Source organism: Protopterus annectens, chromosome 10.part0 (assembly GCF_019279795.1).
Source record: "Protopterus annectens isolate FY-2018-M chromosome 10.part0, PAN1.0, whole genome shotgun sequence".
Classification (NCBI taxonomy): domain Eukaryota; kingdom Metazoa; phylum Chordata; order Ceratodontiformes; family Protopteridae; genus Protopterus; species Protopterus annectens.
Window position 1 is genome coordinate 341166757 of NC_056744.1, and position 25585 is coordinate 341192341.

General features: G+C 40.2%; 1 protein-coding gene across 2 annotated transcripts in view; it reads left to right on the forward strand.

Annotated features, from left to right (window-relative positions):
* Positions 1–25585, forward strand: part of TOR3A (torsin family 3 member A) — a 267583-nt gene that overhangs the window by 14438 nt on the left and 227560 nt on the right. For both annotated transcript variants that reach the window (XM_044085239.1, XM_044085240.1), the window contains exon 2: positions 20273–20398. In XM_044085239.1, the coding sequence (XP_043941174.1) occupies positions 20273–20398 (126 nt within the window). The remainder of the gene's footprint in view (positions 1–20272; positions 20399–25585) is intronic.

The window sequence follows — 25585 nt, forward strand, 5'->3', positions numbered from 1 at the left end:
CACATGGACCGGGATTTTATTCCACAGCATAGGGAGTCTCTGAGTGATAAATCTATCCCTCCAACACGTCCTATTTATATCCGTGCTAAGGTTTAAGTCGCTTGCTCTAGTGGTTTTGGTGGATTTGGATTTTTTGAGGTGGAGCATGTCCATTAATTCCGGGCTGGACATGGCCTTGTATGTCAGGCACATGTCACCTCTGAGCAGATGGTATGCGACTGAATAGAGCTGGAGTTTCTTCAATCTGGCAGCATATGACAGATTTTGGAGTCCCTTTATCCTTTTGGTGAGGAACTTTTGGGGTCTCTCCAATTGCTGCAGATGTCGGGTGAGATACATCCCGAATGGGGCATTGTACTCGATCATTGGTCTGATAAGTGAAGAGTACAGGGGAACAATGACCTCACTAGATCTGGATGTGAATCCCTTCATGATCAGGTGGGCAATGTAGAAGGTCTTTCTAACCACTTTAGCAATGTGAGTGTCAAAAGAAAGGCCACTGTCAACCTGGGTCCCCAGGTCCCTGATAACCTCTTCTGTGCTTAGTGGATTGCCACCTATATGGTAGCTTGGGGTTACCTTGTTTTTCCCGAAGGGTATGACTATACATTTTTTGGCGTTTAACTTCAGGCCATGGCTCTGGCACCAGCTATCTGTTTCCGTGAGTCCCTTCTGAAGGATATCCGTGTCCGATGCACTTTCCACTATGTTTGTACTAGTTTGTAGTCGTCTGCAAACTTTGTCAGCCAAAGTCCTCCCATGTTGGCCCGTACTTCTGAGAAGTAGATGCCGAACAATAGTGGGCCAAGGACCGAGCCCTGTGGGACACCACTTGTGACCGGCTTGGAGTCTGACATAGCGCCAGCAACTCTAACCCTGTGGGTTCTGTCCTTAAGCCAGTTTGCAACCCATCTTGTGACATATGGGTTTACATTTAAGCTGGTAAGTTTTTCCTACAATACCCGAGTGGGGTATTGTGTCGAAAACCTTTGCAAGGTCAAGGTAGGCTGTATGGACTGCCTTTCCCTCATCAATGGCCTTAGTGACTGTTTCGAAGAAGTCGACCAAGTTCAAAAGGCATGATCTTCCCTTGAAGCCAAACTGGGTCGGGTCCAATGTCTGCAAGTCCCCTATATCTTTGTTTATGAGCTCCATTATGATCCTCTCCATAGCTTTGCAGACTAGACTTGTTAAGCTTATGGGGCGGTAATTACCAGGGTCCGTAGAGGCACCGCCTTTGTGGAGTGGGACCACAGTTGCCGTGCGCCACTCCTTGGGCACGTATCCTGTGGTAAGGCTGAGATTAAACAGCTGCCTTATGTGCGGGTTTAATTCCTCATTTAGCTCGTGTAGCACACAGCCGGGGACACCATCCGGTCCCATTGATGCTGTGTTTTTAGCTTTAGAGAGAGCAGCTTTCACCTGCGCATTTGAGATGTCTGGGAGGCTACACTCCGCTGGGATAGTTATCTCTCCTTTATGGGGGGAGGGGGGGTGAAGTTTGCACTGAACCTGTCTGCCAGTATGTTGGCAATGTCTGTGGGTTCAGTGATTTTTGTATCCTTTTGGACTAATTCTGAGCATATCTGGGAGTTTCCACCCAGGTTCCTAACATAGCTGAAAAAGGCTTTATGATTGCCCTTTGAATCCATGGCAATTTTTCTCTCAAAATTGGCCTTAGTTGATTTTATGAGTGCTCGTATTTTTTTACTAATAATGATCAGGGGTGACTTCCCTTTTATGGATTTTGTTCTATCATGTAATAGCTTTCTCCTCTTATTGTAAAGTTTGTTAATGGCTGGGGTCCACCAGACTGGACGTTTGCCCTTTGTGGAAAGAGTCTTGGTTTTATTTGGGATTGCCTGATCCATGCAGTCCTGGAGGTGTTCATAGAAGGCATTTGTAAGGGCTTCCGCAGCTTGGGTTGTGGTTTCCACTGGCTCAGGGGCCTTGAAGGATACCACACCAGTCTTGAGTAGTGTGAAGTTTGCTTTAGAGAAGTTCTTCACTGATGACGGTTTTTGTCAGTTTCTTCACATTTCTCCCCCCCTTATGAATCGAGCACGATTTTCAGGTGGCCCTTGAAAACCGATTCTTGAGGAAAAATGGGTCTATCTGGGAATATCAACCCACTCCTCTCCTGGGCAATCCATTTGCATTAGCATTATTAACCCTACTACAATGTTCTCCTTCTGAGGAAACTTAGCTGAACTACAGCCCCCGCCCCATAATTTGAAGCATCTACCTGTACAATAAATGCTTTATTTTATTGTGGGCTGGCTAACACAGGGGGTCCTCCCAAAATCTTCTTAAGTTTTTGGAATGCCTGTTCACCATCTGTGGTCCATACTACCTTGTCCGGTTTATTCTTCGTAGTTAGGTTGGTAAGTGGTGCAGCTATGGTACTGTAATTGGGCATACATTTCCTATAGTACCCCACTGTCCCTAAAAATGCTCTCACTTGTTTCTTAGCAACAGGAACTGGCCACTCTTGAATAACTTCCACCTTGACAGGTTCTTTTTTTTCAGCAAACATCTGTATTAAATTTGCACACATGACATAGGCAATCTTACATTTATATAAATGGAAAACAAACAAAATTATACCACTTTAGCTGCAAACATTATACATCACTGACACAATTGAAACAACTGTAGCTGCAAACATTATACATAACTTATAATCTATCCAGTCATTATAAATTAAGCATTATACAGCTCATTCAAATCCTGCCTCTTAAACCTCGTTCCTTCTCTGCATATATTGTTCCCACAATTCCCATTTTTTCCTATGTAGCTTTCTCCTTCCCTTTTCAAAATATCCCATTTACAGTCATTTTATATCTGTTACTGTATTCATAACTTCTAGCAAAGTTGGTCTAGAATCTGCTTTCCATTTTCTAGTAATTGCTTTTTTGGTGGCCACCATAATTAAACTCAACAAGGATTTACTATGTCTAGGCAATTCCGATTCCGTATCATAGCCCAAAATATCATCTCCCTAGTCAATCCAATCCACTCACTCAGCATCTCCAACAGAGTGGTCTGCAGATAATCCGTAAAGTCTGCTAGCTCATTACACTCTCAAAAATTATGTTCCCAGCCACCTTTTTCTTGCCCGTCACACCTCCAACATTTGCTATCTACCTGAGGGAAAATTCTTTGGGGTATAAAAATACCTATGTAAACACTTTCAGGCAAATATCCTAAATCTTCTAGACTTTATTGCATATTTGGGAGATATACACATATCCCCTCATTGTCTCTTTGTGAATTGCTTATCCAGTCTCTTTCCAATCCTTTCTAAGATCATCTGATTGATTCTTATCATTATCATGCAATGTTTTATATGTTTTATTAATTATTCCTTTTTTAATGGCAGCTTCTGTTCTAGATTCTATTAAAAACTCTACCAGAGCTGGTCTTTAGTTCAGGAGCCCCCTATTTCTTTCTCTTTGCCTATACTCTGATATCAGTCCTTGATAAGGAAAGCAATCTCTAACCTGCAATCCAAGTAAGTTATTGGCCTCTTCACATTCTATTACATTTCCCTTTCTAGGTTTTGCTACCAATATTGGTGCCTTCGCCAGTTTTCTACAATAAATTCCAGCCCCCTCTTGCCTATTATCTGTATCCCTGACCACAGTCATCCCTATCAGCAGGATCCCTTTCCTCCATTCTCGTGCTGGTTTGGTTCTTAGAATACTCCCTGCTATTTTATGAATATAATACTCTGTATGATTTTTGTTGTTCTCATTAAGAGTCTGCATCCAAAATCCCAATCTCTCCTTATTTCTTGAGCTTCCCCCCGTATCATCATCATTCCTTTCCACTTTGAATTATAGTTTTCTGCTTGTGCTATGTATAACAACTGCTATTGGAAGAATAAGCTTATCCCAATTGACCCTTGCTGTCTTCCCTTCTTAGATAAAATCATTCAACTCTTTTTTTAATTACTATCCATAGCTTCCCCTCTGGTTGATAAAAATATGCCTGACCTGAGTATAAGACTAAAGGGACTTAAAACATTTTAATTGTTTGTATCTTAGTATCCATATAACAAAGCTTCCAGTTTCTCAATTTTTGTATTATCGTCTGTTTAGTTTCTTCCCACATATCCTTAGCTGCCACAACAGTCATTTCTAATCCATACTTCTAAATGTTTCATTTTATTATGTCCCCATAAATATGGATATTGTTGGATCAATTTGTGTGTGGGTACATAATTTATTGATATTGCCTTTATTTTGGCTTCATTAATTTTGTATTCCGAGAGTATTTGAAGCTGTCTCAAAATGTTCCACAACACTGTAATGTCCCTGTCTGCTTTTATCATGTATAAAATGATATAATCTGCAAACAGAACCAGCTTTTCCTGACTACCATACAAATTATATCTTTGAATTTCTGAGTCCCTTATTTTCTTTGCCAGTGTTTCTAAATATAATGCAAACAACAAAGGTGAAAGCAGACAACCCTGCCTGGTTCCTCTACTCAAGTAGAAGTTATCAGACAGGACCTCACTCACTTTAATTTTTGCCTCTGATCCTTCATATATACTTCTAATCAACCTTTTAATTGTATCAGGGAAAGCAATTGCTTTTATGGTCTTGCTGATAAAGTCCCAGTCTACTCTGTCAAATGCTTTCTCTGCATCAATACCTACCAATAAAAGTGGTATTTTCTTACATTCTGCTTCCCTCCGAATCATCAGCGTTCTGTTAATATTGTCAAATGTTTGCCTCCCCCTCCACAAAACCACACTGATCCATACCCATCAATCTTGGTATCACCTTTGCTATTCTTTTAGTCATTATAGACATATAATCATGGTTTAGTATCAAAATGGGCCTGTATGGAGCTGGATCCAATGGATCTTTACACTCTTTAGGTATTACCACCGCCTTCACCCAGGATGCTGGTACCTCTCCTCCTCTTAAAATACTGTCAAACAAAACCTTCCAGATCTTTCTTTTTTTTTCCCTCCTAACTTCAAAACTTCCACCGGGATACTATCTGTTCCTGGGGGCTTTCCTGTAGATTGGTTATATATAGCCATTTTTATCTCTGCTCTTCCTGTCCAAACTGTTAGTAATTGAGCCTCATTTATCTCTAACCTTGACATATTTAATTTTCCGATAAACATTTCCATTTGTACCTTTTTTGATTTCCATATTCCTTTCATAAAATTTCCAAAATATTTCTAATACTTCTACAGGATCTCTTATCTTCCTTGTTATAGGCTCCCCAAGCTTGGTGACCGCCCTTTCCACTTTGTGTTGCCTGAGGTGTGCGAAAAGTTTTTGTACTCTGGAATTATTATCAAAAAACAGGTGCGTAACAGCAAACTTTCTAAACTCATGTATATCATCAAGGTAATCCCTTATTTTCTGTTTAGCATTCTGCGGTTGGTCCTTTTCTTGTTCTGAGAGATTCCCCCTACTTTAACTTGTTTCAATCCCTCTAAATAATTATTACTTCCTAACCATATCTCCCTTTATTTTATTTCCACCCTAGTTTTAAAGTCCACTTTAATTTTATCCCACTCCCTAGGTATGTTTTCAGAAGAAAATTCTATCTTCTTTAGTAGCCCCTGAATTAATTCCAAAACCCATTCCTTAAATTCCTTTCTTTCAACCGATAGGTGGGAAAGCACCACTGTCTCATTTTTATGCCATTACCTTGCATTTTTATTTTACTTATTATTGTTGCACAATCTGAAATAGTTATTGAGCATGTTTCAAGATCTTCCGTTTAAATGCACATGTTCCTGGAGAGATACATAGCCCAGTTTTTGTATCTCTGTGAATAATATGTAAATTCACTCCAAACTCCTAGTACTGAATTCACATCTTCCATGTCAAACATTTTCAAAAATTTCTTCAAATCTACCCTTCTTTGTTACATTTTCCTTTCTAGCCCCCCCTAGACACATTTTCAATGTTGCAAACCAAATTCCAGACTACACCTATAAAAATGAAAGCTGATTATTTCTTCCAGAATTTTCTTAAGCTCCATTATAGCAGTTTTAGGGGGGATGTAAATGCGTGCCAGTGTAATCCTCCTCCCTAATCAGTAGCCCCTTAGTACTATGTATCTTCCATTATTATCTTTTTTCCTCTTCTATCACTATTGGAGCTTCTCTTGCAATTAATATAAGTACTTCTCTTTTCCTTTGCCCCAGATATTCCGCTGAATAATCATCCTGAAAATCTGTCTGTATTAAATTCACATGTTCAGTTCTTTCCGGGTATGTCTCCTGTAGCATAACTATTTACACTTTACATTTTTTAATACAGTTCACTATTCTTTCTTTTTTATATTTATCTTTTAAGACCATTCAGATTGAAAGACATTACAGAAAGCATCATTTTTTTATTTAGTTATTATTACTACCTTTTATTTATAACTGCTTTTTTGTTAAATGTCTAGTTCCAACTTTTATGTTACATGCATATACTGTTCGTCAGGTTGACCTTTTATACAGTTATTTCTTGTCATAGCCATTTGTGCCTAAGCCACATCTTGATTAACTTTTTGTTTTTTTGAAAGCCCTCAAACAGAACAAACAACCCCCCAAACCCCCCTAAAACCTGTTAACTTAACACACAAAACTATGTGCATCTGCAAATATTGCAGTTTTTGCTTCCTAATAAGAACACAAGTTGTAAGTTGATAGCCACACAGACAGGCTAGAGTTAACCAAAAAGAAAGGTTAGTCATGCTAAGATACAGGGTATAGCATGTGCTATTAGTAAGTGCTATTTGATTTAGACTATCTTTTATAGTTCTCCCACCTGAGAAAACACTTGAATGCTTTCAGTAAACACTTTCTCCAAACCATTTCTCTATCAAATTGTCTTCTAGTGACATGGAAACCAAAGACAAAACTGCTAAGGGTACCTTGTTTACCAGAAAAAAACCTTATAGTATTCAATATTCTTTTTTTATTTACATGCTTTGTAATAAACTTGTTGCTGGATAATGCCTAGGGTTTTAACAGTCATTTCCCTATGCAAGCATGGGAAAAAGCACACTGATTTTTCTTTTGTCATACTCTCTAACCAGACCCTTTTTCTCCCCCCTGTCTTCCTCTCCCGTTCTCTTTCCCCTTTTCATTGCAGTGCCTACATTTCTTAAAACTGAACAAAGAAGGGAGAAAAAAAGCCCCTGTTTATATTACTATCCGTATTGCATTTCAAAACTGAGAAAACGTTAGTTCAAGTCATATTGGTTTTATGTTATCTTTAAGCCTTTCACAGCTGGGAAAACCCCTGATTGTTTTCAGAGAACATTATGTCCTAGCCATTTACTGTTTTCTCCGCGCCCCCCCCTCCACCAATCCCCTTCCACCAGACTATCTCCAGAGACACAAAAGCCAGCTGCAGAATTGCTAATTAGTATACATACATGCATTTTCCAGAAAAACAAAGCCTCATAATATTCAATATTCTTTTTCATTTACTTGCTTTCTTTTAAAACTAATCAATCTAAGTCATTTCCCCATGCAAGAATGAAAACAAAGCACATTAATTGTAACTTTGTCATACCTTTTTAACCAGGCTCCTTTTCTATTATTGCATTATCTGTATTTCTCAAAACTGTACAAGAAGAAAGAGAGGAGACAAATAAAAACACCACCACCTGTTTACAATCCCCATTACACTTAAAAAATATCATGCAAAGAAAACTATACAGCACAAATACAGTACTATGAAGAAAATAAAGTGTTTTCTTTACTTACAGTTAGCTTTCTCCCCTCTCTTCCCCTCCCCAAAACATTTTTTCTGAACATTAATAACATGAAGTAGGGCATATCCCACACAGAGCTGACAAATTTTGAAGAAGTCCAATATTTCCAGATTCTCTTGTTCAGTCATATTTCACAAATATAACTATTGCATTGTGATCCCACATTAAGTTACTGGTTTTATTACTGTTTTTCTCCATCGCCCAGATCCCTGTCTCTGCTTTATTTCCATCGTACTCTCGATTATTCTAGTCAACTCTTGTGCACCCTTTCTTCTTTCCAACATTTTCCATTGAAATACTGGAAAAAGTTTCACAGGTAGTCTCCCTGTGGTCTTTATTACCAGAGGAACAAGAAGCAGAATCTCCTTTAATTTCACAGCTCACTTTTTGTTGGACAAAAGTTTGTATTTCCTCCTTAGCACACACTTCATCAAAAAATGATTTTGTCCCTCTAGGGAAAAATACCATGAAGACAGCTGGATACAGTCATTTGAATATCACACCCACCTTGACACGTCTGGCCTAATCTTACCACTTCCTACTCTGTGTCCTAAGTAAGTGACCTCTGCCATACCCACTTGACATTTACTGGGTTTAATGGCTAATTCTTCCCTACTTAAACTATCCAAGATGTCCCTCACATGTTGGTTGTTAGGAGTTCACTCTTTATACAACAAACCTTTGTTCCCATATACAGATTCCTCTCTTCCTTTGAGCCTCAGGTGTTTCCTTAGCCATCTCCCTCAAGTTTTGTACTGTAGGGTTTGTAAGTTGAGCCTGTCTCAACTGTACATTTGAGACCCTCCCAAACTCTCCTTCCACAATAAGCCTAGTATTTTTGACAGCTGTACCTCACTGTCAGTCTGGGTATCATCACTCTCCTCCATTCTTGCAGTTACCGTGTCGAAGGGAATATCAGTACCTCCCGGAAGCTGTGTCTCACTTTCAGACTTACTGCTACAGGATAGCTCCTTCTCTGAAACAGCCACCACACTAGTCCCAGCTTCAGATATGAGATCTGTCTGGTTCTCTCCCAGACTACCGGACCAACATGGCTGTCTCCCAAACTGACTGTGTCACTGCATGCACACAAGGCACTGCATCATCAGAGTCATTCCGGCAGATGTGATAGGGAATATTCTCAAACACACCTACTTGCTTGCTTCCCCTTCCACCCTCCCAGTCAAGATGAACCCTAGCCAAAGGTATTTGGAACGGGGTGTCTCCCAGCACTGTGACTGGAGTGAAGTGCCCAAGCAAGTACTGCTCTTCTCTAACCACTGCAGGCCTCACAATGATTATATCAAAAGCTGTGTCCCTCTTACCAGTTACCTGTGTACCATCTACTAAGATAGGATACATATTTTTGTGATAATTTGGCACCCCAGTTATTTGTAAACAACTTACCACTGGCAGTTTGTCATCCACACTTACTGGCTCCTTCATCTTCTGTTTCTCACCTTGCCTTGATGGACATTTGGCTGCTGTGTGTCCCCTCTAGCTATACTTGAAACATCTAATCCCTAACCGTGCACTTAGGTTAGTAGTTTTCCCTGTTACAGATGTACTTTTTTGGAGTGGTTTAGACTGTCCCCCATGGGTTCCCTTATATCCTTGTGCAGCACTGGTTATCCCTCTCTCATGCATTGGTGCACTGCTTGCAGAGTAGAGATCCCCTTTTCTCCCCAATTCCTCTGCAGAGTTACACTCACAGTCTGCCAACCAGACTCTCATGTCATCAGGCAAAGTACCGAGGGCTTGTTCCCTCACCAAAAGGTCTGCCAGTCCCTCAGAAGTGGTGACCTGACACCCAGTCACCCATCTATGAAAGTAAGTACTTAAGTCAGCAATATAATCACATACACTTTCATCTGCTTTGTATCTATGTTCACAAAACTTTTTTCTATATGCCTGTGGGGTAAGTTTGAAACAGTCAAGCAAGCAACATTTAATTTTGTCATAATTCAAACAAGCTACATCATTTAACTTTGCTGTAGCCTGAATAGCTTTACAATGGAAAAAGGGAGTCAGCAGTCGGACCCAGAACTCACTGTCAACATTATATTGTCGACATACCCTCTCAGAAATATGAATAAAACTATCAAAGTCATCCCCATCCCTGTACTGAGGAAAATGTTTACTGACCTGTATGGCTTCTGGGGTCCGGTTATTCCCTTCCCCATTACCTCCATGACCCTGTCTAAGGGTAGGAAGCTCCACTTAATGCCAACGCTGTCTCTCTTTGTCCTCAGCTTCTAAACGTCTCAGTCTCTCTGCTAATTCCAGTTCAGGACATTTGGCCTCCAGTTCATATTGGCACTGTTTCAGCCTTTCCACAGCCTCCTGTTGTTGGGCTTCCAGGTGCAGTCTCTCCTCAGTCTCTAGACGTTGGATCTCCAGGCACAGTCTCTCCTCAGTCTCTAGATGTTTGGCCTCCAGGTGCAGTCTCTCTAACTCCAGAGGGATTCTCAGGTCCTCTGAAGAAAAGGTGGACTGTCCCATCTCGGCAGGCTGCACATCACCACCCCTAAACTGGATTTCCTCCAAAGGGCTGGTTTGAGCTGTGGCTGCAACCAAGGCTGAAATCATTGCTTCCTTGGTCAGGTTGGTATGCACCAATCCTCTGGCTTCAGATTCCTTACTGGATCTTTGTCAGCTTGGTAAAATCTTGTACTGACATCATTGCCTGCTATCCCTGACAATCTAACTAAAAAAAAAAATAAATAAAACTGTGGTGTACTGAAATTCTAAATATTTACCTTGTGGCTGTCAAGAGTGCACACCTTAATGACAACTACCCACAGGCTTTTGGAATCCAATTAAAAATCTGGCACCGCTGGCATCAATAAATGTGACGTCCGGCTATATCCCAGCAGACTGCCAACAATTAATGTGACACCCTTACTATCCTGGGTCAGTAACTAAGGAGCTTCAATCCTCACTACTAACTCCAGTGTGAGACTGTCACTTAAACAGGAATAATAATTCACAATTTACCCCTAAGAGCACAACAAGAACATAACTCCATAATCTGGGACTGTACTATATGCCTCTGTTCACCCCTAATGTATCTCCTTATTACACACTTCAGAGCAATGTGTCCAGTTTAAGACCTCTGATAGACTCGCACTCAAAAGTAAATTTAAATCTCACACATCCTAACATTTCTGGTAAAGCCTGACACAGATTACCAGTTGTGTCCCTTCCCCAAAATAATACGGTAATGCTGCCACTGATCAGAGTGTCTCCATGCCCTTCTAAAGGGGTGTCCAATTATGAAAATTAAATATAAAAATAAATGATAGCTATAACCAGAGCAGCCAGGCCTTCAACTGGACTTGGGGAGTATCAAATAGGTATAAACACTCTCTAATCTCTAAAGAAAAATAATTATTTCCAGCCACAATGTAAAGTAATGAAAAACATTTAATAATAAGTAAAATGATTACAGGAATGTAAATCAATAACTTTTAATATACAACAGAATACAATCACCAGAAATGTAAAATTAAACTTCTTCCTCTTCTTTAGGCTGCTCTCGTCAGGGGTCGCCTCAGCAGATCAACTGATTCCATTTCTTCCTGTCCTCTGCATCTTGCTCTGTCACACCAACCACCTGCATGTCCTCTCTCACCACATCCATAAACCTTATCTTAGGCCTTCCTCTTTTCCTGTTACCTGGCAGCTTCATCCTTAGCATCTTTCTCCCAATATACTGTGCATCCCTCCTCAGCACATGTCCAAACCAACATAATCTTGCCTCTCTGGCTTTGTCTCCAAACCTTCCAACCTGGGCTGACCCTCTAATATATTTATTCCTAATCCTGTCCATCCTTGTCACACCCAGTGCAAATCTTAACATCTTCACCTCTGCCACGTCAAGCTCTGACTCCTGCCTTTTTGTCAATGCCACTGTCTCCAACCCATATAACATAGCTGGTCTCACTACCCTCTTGTAGACCTTCCCTTTCACTCTTACTGGTATTCGTCTGTCGCAAATCACTCCTGACACTCTTCTCCACCCGCTCCATCCTGCCTGTACTCTCTTCTTCACCTGTCTTCCACACTCACATTACTCTGAACTGTTGATCCCAAGTATTTAAACTCATCCACCTTCGCCACCTCTACTCCCTGCATCCTCACCATTCCTCTATCCTCCCTCTCTTTCACACACATATATTCTGTCTTAGTCCTGCTGACCTTCATTCTTTTTCTCTCTAGAGCATATCTACAACTCTCCAGGGTCTCCTCCACTTGTTCCCTACTCTCACTACAGATCACAATGTCATCTGCAAACATCATAGTCCAGGGGGACTCCTATCTGATCTCGGCTGTCAACCTGTCCATCACCTTCACCACCTTTACTCCCTGCATCCTCACCATTCCTCTATCCTCCCTCTCTTTCACACACATATAGGTTCATAGGTTCATACTAGGCTATCTGCCCTAGGGCATTTATAAGCCTAGCCAGAGTCTGTATGGCTTTCGCCACCCATTTTAAATTAATTTTGCTATGCCCTTTTTCGAGGTTAGTATACTGTGCCTCTTTCTAACAGTGACACAGAAGTGATACCCAGGGTAAACCTACAATCTCCCATCCACTCATCAAGATTCCTCTTGAAGAGAGTCAATGAGGGACTCTGCCTAACCTGGACTGGGATTTTATTCCAGAGTGAAGGGAGCCTTTGGGTTATGAATCTGTCCCTCCAGCATGTCCTATTTATTTCAGTGCTGAGGTTTAAGTCCCTCGAGCGCGTAGCTCGATGGGATTTGGATTTTCTGAGGTGCAGCATGTCCATTAATTCCGGGTTGGACATGGCTTTATACGTCAGGCACAGATCGCCTCTGAGCAGGCGGTATGCCACTGAGTAGAGCTGGAGTTTCTTTAACCGGGCAGCATACAGCATCTGTTTGAGCCCCTTGATCCTCTTGGTGAGGTACTTTTGGGGTCTTTCCAGTTGCTGCAGGTGTCTGGTAAGGTACATCCCAAAGGGGCATTGTACTCAATTATGGGCCTGATGAGGGATGAGTAAAGAGGCACGATGGCCTCCCTGATCTAGATGTGAATCTCTTCATGATTAAGTGGGCTATATAAAATGTTTTTCTAACCACTTTGGCCACGTGGTTGTCAAATGAGAGATTGCTATCAACTTGGGTCCCCAGGTCCCTAATTACTTCTTCTGTACTTAATGGATTACCACCTATGTGGTAATTTGTGGGCACTTTGTTTTTGCCAAAGGGGATGACTATACACTTTTTGGCGTTTAGCTTGAGGCCATGGCTCTGGCACCAGTTGTCTGTTTCTATGAGGCCCTTTTGGAGGATGCTTGTGTTGGCCTGTACCTCCGAGAAATATATACCGAACAAGAGTGGTCCCAAGACTGAGCCTTGTGGGACGCCACTTGTAACTGGTTTGGAGTCTGACATGGCTCCAGCTATTCTAACCATGTGGGTTCTGTCCTTGAGCCAGTTTGCAACCCATCTAGTGACATAGGGGTTTATATTTAAGCTGGTGAGCTTATCTATAATGCCCGAGTGGGGTATTGTATCAAAGGCTTTTGCGAGGTCCAGGTAGGCTGTGTGGACCACCTTCCCCTTGTCAATGGCCTTGGTGACTGTTTCAAAGAAATCGACCAGGTTTAAGAGGAAGGATCTGCCCTTAACAAAGCCGAACTGGGTAGGATCCAGTGTCTGTAGGTCCCCAATATCTTTATTTATAAGGTCCATGGTGATCCTTTCCATAGCTTTGCAGACCAAGCTAGTGAGACTTATGGGGCAATAGTTTCCAGGATCCGTTGAGGCACCACCTTTGTGGAGAGGAACCACTGTTGCTGTACGCCACTCTTTGGGTACATGTCCTTTAGTAAAGCTGAGATTGAACAGTAGTTTTAGGTTTAGGTTTAGCTCTTTTTGGAGTTCATGTAGGACGCAGCCCGGGACACCGTCTGGTCCCATTGATGCTGTGTTTCTTGCTTTGGAGAGGGCAGCTCTTACCTGAGCATCTGAGATGTAAGGGGGCAGAACTCTGCTGGGATAGATATTAGCCCTTTTGGTGGGGAGTTTGCGCTGAACCTGTCAGCTGGGATGTTGGCAATGTCTGTGGGTTCGGTGTATTTTTTGTCATTTTGGACTAATTCTGAGCATATCTGGGAATTCCCACCCAGGTTCCTAACATAACTAAAGAAAGCCTTGTGATTATCCTTAGTGTCCTGTGCAATTTTTCTCTCAAAGCTGGCCTTAGACGATTTTATGAGTGCCCGTAGTTTTTGGCTAATACTGATCAGAGATGCCTTCCCTTTTGGGATTTTGCTCTGTCATGTAGTAGCTTCCTCCTTCTATTGTATAGTTTGTTTATGGCTGGGGTCCACCAGACAGGACGTCTGCCTTTGGAGGATTGGGTCTTGGTTTTATTTGGGATTGCATGATCCATGCATTCCTGAAGGTGTTCATAGAATGCGTTTATAAAGGATTTTGTGGTCTGGGCATTATTATCCACAGGCCGGGGGCTTTGAAGGATTCCACCTCAGTTTTGAGGAGTGTGAAATTTGCTTTAGAAGTTTTTCACTGTGGTTTTCTGGGCATGGGGTGGGGTCGGGATGTGAATATCCAGTGAGATTAGTTTATGGTCTGATCTTACCAGTGAGGGATACACTTCTGGTCTGGAGCATAGAGTCCCCATGTTGGTGATGATCAGATCCAGTATGTTTTCCCCTCTTGTGGGAGTGGTAACAAGTTGTTCCATAGCATTTGAGTTTATAAATTCTAGGAACCTTTGGGCTAGGGTGTTGGAGCTAGAGTAATGCTCTCAGTCTATGGTTGGGTAGTTGAAGTCACCCAATATAATGGTGTTTGGAGAGACCTTCATATTTTCCAGTGTTCTCAGGAAGGCCGAGTGGGGTTCCTGGGTTTGGGAGGGTGGTCTGTAGCAGGCTATAAACTGGAAGGCAGTTTTACCCACTGTTAGTTGCACATGGATAGTTTCTGATGCTTCGTGCTGTGCCACCAACCTGGAGGTGTGGGTATCTTTGACGAATATTGATACTCCCCCTCCTTTTGTGGTTCGGTCCAAGTTTTGGGGCCGAAAAGCATGGTATGAGGTATAACCTGGTAGTGCTGGGATGCTCTTGAGAGCCTTGAACCAGGTTTCTTTTACTGCACAGATATCGATGTTCTCCATGCTAAGGAGAGTTTCGAGTGCATGCATCTTGAGGTTTAGACTTCTGGCGTTGAGTAGTATTACTCTTAGTTTCTTATCCCTTGTGATACCTATGGAGGTGGGTTTGTCTTTTGAGCCTTGCCTAAAAAAGGCACTATGGGGGTAGCAAGAGCCTTTGCCAATATCCGAAAGCCCATGGGTGACAGGTGCAAGCCGTCCCTAGCAAAGCATCGTGGCTTGTCGAGCATGTCATCCCAGGCTGACAGGCATTGGATCCCCTTTGAATGACACCAATACTTAAGCCAATTGTTGAAATTGATAATCTTGTCTTCATACTGTGGCATCATTCTTGGTGAGGGTAAGATGCTACTCAAGGTCAGGGTCATACCGGCCTGGGCTACATGCTCAGAGAGCTCCTCTATGTCTCTTTTCATGTAGTCCAGGGAGGTAGTCTCAGGTCATTCACACCAGCATGGGCAATGACTGAGTCATATTTTTACTTGCCTGTACTCTGCCTGTACTCTCTTCTTCACCTCTCTTCCGCACTCACCATTACTCTGAACTGTTGATCCCAAGTACTTAAACTCATCCACCTTCACCACCTCTACTCCCTGCATCCTCACCATTCCTCTATTCTCCCTCTCATTCACACACATATATTCTGTTTTAGTCCTGCTGACCTTCATTCCTCTTCTCTCTAGAGCATCTCTCCATCTCTCCAGGGTCTCCTCCACCTGTTCCCTACTCTCACTACAGATCACAATGTCATCTGCAAACATCATAGTCCACGGAGACTCCTGTCTGATCTCGTCTGTCAACCTGTCCATCACTATTACAAATAAGAAAGGGCTCAGAGCTGAACCTTGATGTAATCCCACCTCCACCTTAAATGCATCCGACACTCCCACCGCAGACCTCACCGCTGTCGCACTACCCTCATACATATCCTGCACCACTCTCACATACTTCTCTGACACTCCCGACTTCGTCATACAATACCACAACTCCTCTCTAGGCACCCTGTCATATGCTTTCTCTAAATCCACAAAGACACAATGCAACTCCTTCTGACATTCTCTGTACTTCTCCAGTAACACTCTCAAAGCAAACATCGCATCTGTAGTGCTCTTTCCTGGCATGAAACCATATTGCTGATCACTAATCATCAACTCCCTTCTTAACCTAGCTTCCACTATTCTTTCCCATGACTTCATGCTGTGACTGATCAATTTAATCCCTCTGTAGTTACTACAGCTCTGCACATCACCCTTCTTCTTAAAAATCGGTACCAAAACACTTTTTTTCCATTCCTCAGGCATCCTCTCACTTTCCAAGATTTCATTAAACAATCTAGTTAAAAACTCCACTGCCATTTCACCTAAACACCTCCATGCTTCCACAGGTATGTCATCTGTACCAACTGCCTTTCCATTCTTCATCCTCTTATTAGCTATCCTTACTTCCTCCTTGCTAATCCACTGCACTTCATGATTCACTATCCGCACATCATCCAGCCTTCTCTCCCTCTCATTCTCTTCATTCGTCAGCCCCTCAAAGTACTCTTTCCATCGGCTCAACACACTCTCCTCACTTGTGAGTACATTTCCCTCATTATCCTTCATCACCCTTACCTGCTGCACATCTTTACTAGCTCGGTCCCTCTGTCTAGCCAATCGGTACAGGTCCTTTTCTCCCTCCTTAGTGTCCACCCTTTTATACAACTCATCATACGCCTTATCCTTAGCCTTCGCCGCCTCTCTCTTTGCCATGCACCTCATCTCCTTATACTCTTGTCTACTTTCTTCATCTCTCTGACAATCCCACTTCTTCTTCACCAACCTCTTTATCTGTATACTCTCCTGTACTTCTTCATTCCACCACCAGATTTCCTTGTCCTCCTTCCTCTTTCCAGATGTCACACCAATTGTAACTGTAGGATAGAAATCCATCATTCTAGAAAAACTCTATCTGAATAACAAAACTGTCCTAATCTAACTGGAGAATGGGGAAGGGACACAGCTGGTAATTTGTGTCAGGCTTTACCAGAAATGTTAGTATGTGTGAGATTTAAATTTTACTTTTGAGTGGGAGTCTATCAGAGGTCTTAAACTGGACACATTGCTCTGAAGTGTGTAATAAGGAGTTACATTAGGGGTGGACAGAGGCATATAGTACAGTCCCAGATTATGGAGTTATGTTCTTGTTGTGCTCTTAGGAGTAAATTGTGAATTATTATTCCTGTTTAAGTGACAGTCTCACATTGGAGTTAGTAATGAGGATTGAAGCACAACAGCAAGGCAAAGACAGGCTTACAGTTTTGGTGTGTTCTCTTTTCTTCAGGTATCACTGCACAGTACTGTAACTGACTGCAACTCTTCACAAATTGCCCAGCACTTGACAAACTGCCCAACAATTGACTAACTACACAGTTTAACAGTCTAAATTGTGTTATTTTAAAAATAAGTCATCTGTTTGAAAAAGTTATTTTTCTTGTTAATCTGCTGTTCAAATAATCACCTAGCAACCAGGAACATTCTAATGAAATCATCTACTGTTCAACTGATTCTCCACAGTACTTTAGAATCTCCCTCTCAAACATGCACAATTAGAAATGTATCAAAACACTGTCAGATTCTTTAAACATTCTGTTGAAACAGGGAAATATGCAACATTTTAGAAACTTGTTTACATTTTCGCAATTAGACATGCTGGCATATAATACAAGTTAATCTGAGAATATACAATTCTCCTGCCAGACATGCTAGCACATATAACAATGTTTTCAGTTTCTTCACAGCAATTCTTCTACAGTAAATTCCAGCCCTCTCTTACCTATTTTCTGTACCCCTACTTGCAGTCATCCCCATTGGGCAAAATCTCTTTTCTCCATTCCTGTGTTGGCTTCGTTCTTAGAATGCTTTCTACAACTTTATGAATATAATATTTTGTATGGCGGTTATTTTTCTTGGGGATCTGCTTCCAACATTCTACTTTCTTCTTATTTTTGAACCCCCCCCATTTCATCACCATCCCTTTTCAGTTTGAATTATAACCTTCTGCTTGATGTATATGAGCCTTGACTGTGTAGCTCTAAAATATCCCTTCAAATCGAATAATTCTAAATCCCACCTTGTTCCATTGGGAGGATCTACTTATCCCACTTAACTGTGATGTGTTACCATTATAACAAAAATAGATGCTTCCTATTCTTTTGTGTCAAAGTCATGAGCAAAATGATTTTACTGAGCTAAGATGAATCTTTCTTGCTTTGCAGTTTGATTGTGGGATGACAAGGTACATTTTGGGATGGCAAGGTACATTTTGGTTTGGATAGAAGAGGAAAAAATGCACTGCTTTCTCCAGAGCTGTCAAAAGTGGTAATCAAAGAAGTAAATCATATTCATGTTAACTAGTATGCTGTTTATTATAAAAATTACATTGCCGATTAAAAATAAAACATTTAACAAATTATCGAATGCTGGCAAACAGTTGAAATTAACTGTATGTAATGTAAAGAACACATATGACTTTGGGAAACCAATGTATAGCATTTTAATTAATTTATTCATTTGACTGGGTTGGTGGGCTGTTCCTTGGACTCCTTCTTGGCCACTACCTGTGCACAATAACATTAGCTGCAATACAGACTAGTTAAGTATTGCAGCCATCACAAAACATACTATTTAGTGTAATAAGAGTTTGAAAATAAATTCTCAGAAATTCTTTACATAACAGCTGAACCTCAAAATGTGTGCTTAAAGGCACTTAACACATTTAGTAGCATTGTGTAGAAAATAATAAAAAAAAGTTTTTGCATAAATACAAATAGGTTCATAGGTGTTTACTAGGATAATGACCACAGGGGACTTTTCAAGTCTAGATGTGCATCCCAAATCTCTGACAATTTCTGTTACCTTTGATAAGTGTAATCAGGGGCTTGATAGCTGAAACATTTACAAGCAGAAGCCAGGGGGGTGAATCAATTGCAGGTTGCCTGTGTCCATTAGAGACATAGGTGCAAACCAGGGGGGAATTTCCCTGTTCCTCCATCAGATATGATTATCTACTGCTGATTAAGGGTTACTCTAGTAGTATACTCTGTGTTTACTGCAGTAATGGAAGGTCTGGTAAGTGTATGTTGAAGGGAGAATATCCTTTGTTTATTAAACAAGTACAGCAGTATGTCCTTTTTACTTGTGTAATAAGCTTTTGTCTGAATTTATTGTAGATTTCTCTTTTGGGGAGGAGGGGGATTCAGCTGGCTGACTATAGTCTTATTAAAACTCTTTTCACCAATATTGTCTGTTTAAGCTCCTTACTTGATAAACAAAAAGTCCCAACAAGTCTTACAGAGTCCGAAAAACTGTTTATTGCCGCTAATACGGCAACTTCTTCAGATTACATGTATGATTAGATGTAATCTGAAGAAGTTGCCGTAGTAGCGGCAACAAAACGTGCTTAATTAAACATTTTTTCGGACTCTGTAAGACTTGTTGGGACTTTTTGTTTATCTAGTTTCTGCAGTTTATTTACCTAGTGTGTTTTAAGTTCCTTACTTAACATTTGTTGTCCTTGGAAAAGGATGTTATCTCTACAGTTTTTTTTAACGTATTTGTATTCTATTTACTGGGATTGTAAACTGCTTCAGGCATTCACAGCTACGCTTGCTTCCCCTGGTTATCATTACCTGTTGCAAATTAGCTTGAATGTGAACAAGCAGTAGTAAAGCTGTGAAAGTGATGGGAATTATGACACCTTTCTGAAACTGGACTTTGATGTTGATGTCACCTTTATCAGGTTTGTGTCATTGACCAGTGTCTCGCTGCTCGCCATTAGAACTGCATTATTTCATTTATTTTGGCCAAGAAGCAAACTAACATTTCTAGTATCTGCATGTATTTGTAAGGAGTGCCATGATGCACAACAATCCTGATACTGAAGTATGTCAAACTATTGGCTTGCATGTGCACATTAAGCCAACACAAATTACTGAATGATATGGGGCTTAAGTGATGTATGGGCTTTGCAGAGTGTTGTATGTGTGTGTGTGTGTGTGTGTACAGACTATGCACAAAAAGTGAAGACAGTACAGAAACACACCGGACACAGGTAACATTACTGCTTTATAAAAACAAGATTAAAGTTAAACATTTTCTCAGGCGGGAGTGTTTGGGTGAGAACAGCAAATGTGATGGTGAGGTGTTGACATACGCTGGTTTATAAGTTACAAACATGCATTGCATTTTTTTTGTTTAGTACAGAGACGCGCACTATTTTGTTTACTCTCAGTTGAGATTCAGTCAGCTTTTTGATTCGTATATCAGGTTTGGGCTGACCCTGACAGATCCTTTTGTTTATTGGTAGGTTTTGCTGCACCATGGATACAGCCCTTGTTGGGGGAAGATTACATGAACATGTTTTCCATCTGGTACTGTCTGGTTTTCGAGTGCTGCTCTACTGGTGATTGCAGGATCACCAATAATCTAACTGGTAAGGGACTTCAGGTACACTTTACTGCTCCACTTTATTCCATCTTTAGATATGCATGGGTATACCTTTGAGAAATTGGTGTCTCTAACATGTGTAACTTTGTATGTCCTTTTTGTGGTACAATCTAATATATATGCCAGTGAAGCCGGATGCGCACACATTTGGTCGGTGTCTGTCTTATTCTTTACATTGTCCTGAATATCCCAACATTACATGGTGTCCGAAGTAATCAAAACAAGTCATTTCAGCTTTCATTTGCAAATTGATTCTGCTACAGCTGTCTAGCAGTCTCTCTTTTTTAGGGAATTTATCTGAGAACTTGGAGATCGTTGATCTAGAAATTTGATTTATTCCTGACCGTTAGCTGAATTTCTAAGAAGCCTGGAAAAATACATTGCACTAAAGGTTTGGATTTGGCAGGAGAAGAATCACAGAAACATTATAACAGATTTGAGTTTTGAGAAAGAAACATTTATAGTCTCTGTGAGTTTTGAGAAGGAGAGAGACAGTATTGTAGTGATGGAAAGATGTGACTTACCTTGAGTCAAGGAAGAATGCATCATTTATTTGCAGTCTCTTCTTTATGAGGGAATAAAGTCTCTATTTATACTTAGTTACTAAATTGTAGTCTAGCCAAAGAGTCTGTCTGGTCAGTTACATGATTCATTAGTGCAATACTGAACACGGGGTGATATCAAAAATTAACATTTTGGTTTGAATGATTACTGAAAGAGATAGTATGAGTGTCCTATAAAAGAGTGAAGCTTGCAGGACTTGTCCCATTGCAGTTAAAATAGCTTACTCACTAAAGAATTTGTATGAACGATGCCTCATGAGATAGAAAAGCAAAACATTTTTACAATTAAACAAGAAGTCTTTGGACATAAGAAGCAACATGGTGTTAAGGAGGTCACATGGCACAGAGCATGGCTTATGTAGCAGGTGTAGTTATCATCATAAAAAAAAGATATGGCCGGATATTGACTGAGCACGTTGAAGCTCTAACAATAGATTCATGAATTCTACTTATGCCCTCACTTAGGGTCGGAGTCCGTTCCTGTCAAGGTGTGCAAAAACAAAAAACATTTAGAAAAAAATTTAAAGTTTTTTGCAGTTGAAGCAAAGCAAATACTGAAGCAGCAGTAATAAAAATAAGTTATTTGTGTGAGAATATGCTTAGTGTGATAAATGCACAAGGTGAAAATATAGAAATCTGAACTCAGAAATTTTGATGTAAATCTGGAATAGGAAAATTAAAAATTAATAACAACATAATAATAATCATGAAGTTTGTGGTGTTTAAATTGGGTATTGGAGTAGAAAGTAATGTAATATCTAGATCTTTTTAACAGAGGGACTTTAAGAGAATATTCTGAAGTAGTAGTTGTGTAAATTGCTTACTAATTGTGGGTGTCCTGTAAAACTGGAGGGAGGGAAAGTACTTTTGTGTTTAATGTAAGTTTTAGTTCCAGTAGCTGGTGATTGTGGATGCTGCTTTTGCATTTGGTTGTTTGATTTGTCAAATGCTTGAAGTGGTTTAAAGAGGTCACATTGTGAATGCCCATTTGAAGCATAGATCAGAAAATGTTTGATTTACTCAGTCCAGTAGCACACAGGGATAAATCCCTGACCACTCCAGATAACCAGTGTTTGACTAGCTGCATGAATGGGGGGGGATGACAGTGAGCAGCAGATGCCAGCTTGCCCATCCTAGGGGGAGGGAAGCAGCTTGGCTAGCTATACTAGTGACACCTTCAGGAATGCAGGTGTATTGCAAGCAGTATAAAAAGCTTGCCCGTGCTGCAAGCGATGTGCCTGTGGATTGGGAGGTTGCAAATGCTCACAAGCATGTATGCACTTCTCGAGGCAGTTATAGAGGAGCTTGCAGACTAGCCTGTTCTCTGTCACTCGACTCTTGTCTTTACTGGTAAATGAATGGGACAGAAGATTCTTGCCCAAATGGAGAAATGGGTCAGTTGGGTGCAGGGGGGGGGGTCATTGGACTGATTCTGCAGACCATAAAAAAAGTTTGATTAAGGGGTATGAAGGTAGTTTATCATGTTGAGCTATGTCTTAGTATTGCTAATGTATGATCCATGGAAACATTGTCAATGATTTTGTAGGCTCAGATCAACGATGCGCTAAAACTTATGTTTAAAATAGATGCGTTTCACAATTGGATTGAGTTTTCTGAAAGAGTCAACAGAATAGTTAGTGCAGTGAAGCTAGACAAAATCTTTATTTATGTCACTTCATAAGACTTGGGTTAAGTTATAAAAAGATAGTGCTCTCCATCTCATACAGCTGAAGTAGTGTCTTCTGTGCCAACAGTCATGTGTTTTTTGTGCTTGACACAAATCAAAGATTTGGCAGAGAAATCTAGATGTGGAAAGTTCCAAGTGTGCACTTTTAATTCACCCATGGGAATATGTTGTTAGCTGAACTGACGGCATACTTGTATAGGGTCAGACTAGAAAAGAGCACAAATAGGGGTCTACTGTTAATTTGTCATTTTGTGTCAGCAAGTACAAATTTGGAACTGTAATTTAATATAGGTCATGTCCTAATGCTGATAGGCTGAAAGCAGACACTGAGAAAGTAAGAGTCATCCCAAGAAGTGACCATCTTTGATAAGATTTCTTGTAAAAGGTACTTTCAAGATGGATGCACACTGATCAACAGCTTCATTTCAGCTCCTTCATATGAAAAAAAGAACTAAAAAACAACAGCCAGTGATATTGTCAGCCTGAGTAAAATTCAATTACTGGCTAGTAAGTATACTATCTGGATACCAACACAGAATAAATTTAGAGAATCTGAAAGAAAATCAACCAGAAAAGGTGAAGAGAAAACACTGTCTGAGAAGAATCCTGTAGCTGTTCAGCAAAAAGTAGTTCAAGATACAGCTTTGGTACAAGAGATGACTTCCAATAATCTAGAGGAAAAAAGTAAGTCAAATGTACTCAGAGGTCATTAAAATAAATGAAACAGTGAAGGAGTATATCGACTAAAATTACAAAAGGCTGAAAAAAAATAGAAGGTTTAACCAGCTATTTAGATGAACTGATAAAACTGTAGAAATCAGAGGCCAAAATGAAGAAAAGGCTGTCTTGAGTATGACAAGTGTCAAGAAGAGCTGTTTCAAAAATGGTGGAGTTAGAAGACAGAGCTCACAAAAAAAAAAAAAAAAAACTGGGATTTGGTTTTTTTGCTGTACCAGAGACACTGGAAGGAAAGGACTACTAATTTTATTTATGAAAGCACAAATAAGCAACTGGACTGGTATTCCACAGCAGGGTCTGTTAATTGAAAGGGCGTATCAAGTGTATGCTCCAAACCTGGCCATGAGAAAGCAGCCAAGACCTGTATTAGTAAAGATGCAATCATACCAGCAAAAAGTGTTGATCCTGACAAAACTGTGACAGAAGGGAAAAGTGAGAAACAGCAGAGTGTTTGTGGAAAATGATCACTGTACACCAGGCAGAAGAGAAACAAATTTATGCCAGCAATCTGGGAATCTCGAGATGCAGGTATGTTAAGCAAGCTGCTGTATCCAGCTGTCTTCAGAACATTTTTTTCCCTTGAGGATCCAAGACATTTTTGGATGCAAAATAGGCTAAGGAGGAATTGAAAAAGTTTATCCAACAAAAAGTGAGCCAGCAAACAGAAGGGGATTCTGCTTATCATTTTTTGACAGTAAAGCTCATTAAGAGACTTTGCCAGTGAAACCCTTTCCAATGTTCCAAAAGGAAAATGCTTGAGAGACAGAAAAAAAATCAAAGGAGTTAGACTAAAAGAGTCAGATGTACTTTAGACTTCATAGTTTGGTGTTGGGATATGGAGATGATCAGGAAGAAGACCAGCAACACAGAAGATGATGCTGTATAGTATCCATTTTATTCACTAAAACATTTGTGAAATATGGCTTTGCAAGAAAAAGCTGAGAAAGACTGGACTTTTGTTGACTTTGTTAAACTTAAAAGCTGTAAACATTTACCTACATTGTCATTAAAGTTTGGAAAGACACTAAAAAGGGGGGGGGTAACTGCAACTAAACATATTTTGTTTTTATTAGCATTTGTATAAAACATTTTATTATATAAACTGCAGTAAACAAGTACTTTTTAGTTGTAAGAAATGTGGGCTCTACAGTTTAACAAGAGTATAAAGACTTGACAAAAGCAAGGCTACTGTGAATATACTATGATCTTGGGCTGCTGGGGTGAAGTGTAATATTTATGCTGAATTAAGATATTTTCTCTTATTTTTGCAACAACAAATGTCTAGATCATTGCCATTGGATTTAGATGTATACAAATGTTTTTTGTAAGCAAATAGGTTTGCAAAATAAGATAAAAAGATGAAAGCTGTGCAAAATGCCACGTTTCTTATGTCAAAAAGGATATTAGTTTGTTTTTTTCATTAGCAATGTTGAGCGGGCGTCAAGAATTCTGCATCTGACGGGAGCTGTACATTCTGTTCTGAATGGAATCAACAAACATTAATTGTTGACTTTTTTACATGGAGATGAGCTGTCTGCAGGTGTAAGCAATTCCTTTTGAGAGTTCTGAGCATTCTTTACTGAGGGAATCACATTATTTAAATGTACAGTGGCAAGCAGTTTAGTAAAAAAACAAAGTTTGACATTCTAGAATGTGAATAAAAGATAGCAGCCTCCCTAGCAGCCTTAACAGTTTTAATACATTTAATAGAACAGTTTACAATTTAGATTTACTTAGAAATAGCCCGTGCTTTTGATCTTAGAGCTAAACATTGATGTTTTCTGAAAGCATACAAGCTGTTTTTTCACATCTGACAGGGGAATAGAGATAATAAAAGAAGAGACAGCAATAATAAGTGGGTATGCAGGCTATAGCATGCACTTTAGTATGGTTAACCTTAATTCTAGGTTAGGTAATGCTTGTAGGTGCAACTGTTGATTTGGGAACAGTTGTTCCTATCTAGTGGGTCAGATTTCATTTTTTGAAGATGTGCATAGTTCTGTGTGCTTGTTCTAAGTTAATGCAGAATTGGGTGCTCTGAAAATGTATTTAGTTTACTTTTTTCTGAGGGCTGTCATTAAAATTAAAAGTCTTGAAAAAATGTGACACAGATTCAAATGCAGACGAGCAGAAATGACTATATAAAAGATCAACCTGCCATACAATGTATGCCTATAACATAAAA